The sequence below is a fragment of the Branchiostoma belcheri genome, unplaced genomic scaffold (assembly GCF_001625305.1).
Source record: "Branchiostoma belcheri isolate BF01 breed outbred unplaced genomic scaffold, Haploidv18h27 scaffold21, whole genome shotgun sequence".
Classification (NCBI taxonomy): Eukaryota; Metazoa; Chordata; class Leptocardii; order Amphioxiformes; family Branchiostomatidae; genus Branchiostoma; species Branchiostoma belcheri.
In genome coordinates, this window is record NW_017803602.1 from 450,684 (window position 1) to 453,820 (window position 3,137).

Here is a 3,137-nt window from a genome sequence, read left to right on the forward strand (position 1 = left end):
GGATCAGATTGCGTGCAGGGGTAGCGTCAGTTTCATTGTTTTCCTGTGTAGAAAATATCACCATGTGGATTTTATAGATGGGGAGGGGGGGGGGGGCAGTATTTTCGTGACATTAACTAGGCCTGTAAGAAAATGGACAATCTGTGACTAAAAACAACACAAAACAACAACAGCAGCAGACCGTGGAGTTTCGCACCTTGAGATAACTATTTGGAAAATAGTTGTTCTTGGATCACTCCATAGGGTCAACTTCCTGTTGTTTACTCCAAAATATATTCCCATCAGAAAGCAAAATCATGAGCTAAAATCACTCATGATGTATTCAGTGTAGGAAATGATGGCGATATCTAAAATTCTGTAAACAAAAAATGTTGGTTGGTGTGCATTTATAAAGTAATTCGCCTTGAAGTTCATAAGTTGTTGGCATGTTGTTCATTTCCCATTATCACTCAGCACTTCCTGTTGTTTACTTCAAATATCAGCAATTCACCAAAATCACGGGCCAAAATCACAGTTACATGATATGTTTATTTCTTTTGTGTCTTACACCTAAGGGCCGTCATACCGGCTATACCGCTACAGATACAGGTATTAGATCGTATCATATGATCAGTATGGTGATGTTAAATTTTTTTGGGGTGTGTGAAATCTTTATAATATAGCCTTGTTGATACAGGTGTTGGTGAGTTCCACCTGCACCAATGACAGGAAACAATGGCACCTGCTGACGATGACAGTACCCTGGAGCAGGAGCTACAGGTGCTGTTTAAGAAGTTAAGAGTGGACCTGGATGGGAAAGCTGTGGGGATCACACCATTGAAGTAAGTAACTTTTGTCAGGCTTCAATAAGTTCTTATTCAACAGGACCACAGGGCATATTGCACTCAGTGCATTATGACTATATTGCCTTGTACGTTGTAGCATACTGTAGACTGAAACTTTTGTGCTTTTATTTTTGTGATATTTCTGGTGACCTCACTGCAAATGCATGGCACAGTGAGTATGTCTTCCTTGTACATGTGTACTGTTATACTGAATTGTTTTGAACACCGGTTTAAACCTTCCTTTCCCTCCTTCTCAGAAATGAAACCACCACAAAATTTCATAATTTACAGCACCAATACTGTCTTTGAAACCATTGCCAGTGAATGGTGATGAAACAAACATGCATATACATTGAGCTCATCAAATATCATAAACAAGTTCTTTGACATGTACAGACGTACCTAAAGGGGTATCATCTACTATTTAATGTTCCATAGTAAACACAGATGTATCATGTTATCAGAGAATTTCACTCATTCTCACTCTCTACCGTAGCTTAGTCAGCCGTTGGGGCAGCATGATGTTAGACAATATACTACTGGGTAGTACTTAAATACAATGTTACGAAGGCCCATAACGACACTTCCACAGCGCGCTTCCAAGGTACCTTCCATAGCGCGATTCTGCGAACCTTCCACAGCGCGATTCTGCGAATCTTCCACAGCGCGATTCTGCGAGCCTTCCACAGCGCGATTCTGCGAATCTTCCACAGCGCGATTCTGCGAATCTTCCACAGCGCGATTCTGCGAGCCTTCCACAGCGCAATTCTGCGAACCTTCCACAGCGCGCTGCCAAGGGACCTTCCACAGTGCGATTCTGCGAACCTTCCACAGCGCGATTCTGCGAGCCTTCCACAGCGCGCTGCCCAAAGGGACCTTCCATAGCGCGATTCTGCGGACTTCCACAGCACGCTGCCAAGGGACCTTGATAGTGGAAAAAACAAAGCAGTGTACGAAAAGAGATATTGAAGTCCTAACAGTGACATTAGTAAAGACAATACTCGTTTATGCAAGACAAGGTCCCATTTACAATCTTTCTTTCTAGCTTCAAGCAAGAAAAAAATCAATTAAACCTACTAGTAGTGTTAATTAAAGAAATACACCTTCATATCATGCAAAATGTTGTTTGTAAGGATCAATAAAATTTTGTAAAAGAAAGAGTGAAGTGTTTCATTTTTGTAAGTTTTCTATGATACAGACATCTGGATACATTCTGACAGGTAACCCATAAGGGCAGAATACTCCTCATGCTGAATAGATGTAGAGATGTTAAAAACAATGTCATGTTAGACCTATGATCTTTATTACTAGTAATTATACTTCTTGAGTCACACAAAGTAAACAAAAAGTTGAGAATAGCCTACAAAGAAACCTTGGTCCAGTGCGCTAGGAAAAGAAGATAGAACACAACAAATTCGTACTTAATATAATAAATCATTTCCCTTTTAATAGGGGTTGAAACATGATTACGTTTGTACAGTATCTGAGCTGGCTATAAGGGACCGTCCGCTAAAATAGGGGAGGGGTTGTAGGGCCTCGTGCAGCGCGCTGTGGAAGGTTCGCAGAATCGCGCTATGGAAGGTCCCTTGGCAGCGCGCTGTGGAAGATTCGCAGAATCGCGCTGTGGAAGGTTCGCAGAATCGCGCTATGGAAGGTTCGCAGAATCGCGCTGTGGAAGGTTCGCAGAATCGCGCTGTGGAAGGCTCGCAGAATCGCGCTGTGGAAGGTTCGCAGAATCGCGCTGTGGAAGGTTCGCAGAATCGCGCTGTGGAAGAGTTCGCAGAATCGCGCTGTGGAAGATTCGCAGAATCGCGCTGTGGAAGGCTCGCAGAATCACGCTGTGGAAGATTAGCAGAATCGGGCGCTGTGGAATATTCGCAGAATCGCGCTATGGAAGGTACCTTGGAAGCGCGCTGTGGAAGTGTCGTTGTGGGCCTTCGTACAATGTAATATATGATTGGAATATTTTGGGGCCTCAATATTATAGTATATACTATTTACACTCAATGTCCTTGATTTTGCAGTCATGACCCAGAACAGGATGAAAGGAGAAACAGAAAGACAAAGGGGACTTCTAGACACAACAGTGGAAGAAAATGCCTCCCATCTCGACCTCAGAGTCATAGAATGGAGCCGTACCCTTCAGATGGGTTAGACGTACAAGTCCTGAGGAAGCTGAGAATTTCCTCATCACAGGAGGCACACAGAAGGACTTCAGGGAGCAAAGATGATAATGTCAACAGCAAAAGAGGGTCTAAAGCTTGCAGGATGTATGAAAGTAAAGGATACCTGTAGCGTAGAGTCCAATACTGT

At 43.1% G+C, this 3,137-nt stretch overlaps 1 protein-coding gene across 1 annotated transcript in view; it reads left to right on the forward strand.

Moving 5' to 3' along the window:
* The first annotated feature begins 667 nt into the window (after positions 1 to 667).
* Positions 668 to 3,137, forward strand: part of LOC109469748 (oxidative stress-responsive serine-rich protein 1-like) — a 5,421-nt gene continuing 2,951 nt past the window's right edge. Inside the window, exon 1 of the mRNA XM_019768333.1 lies at positions 668 to 821. Coding sequence (XP_019623892.1) covers positions 715 to 821 — 107 coding nt within the window. The 5' untranslated portion in view covers positions 668 to 714. The remainder of the gene's footprint in view (positions 822 to 3,137) is intronic.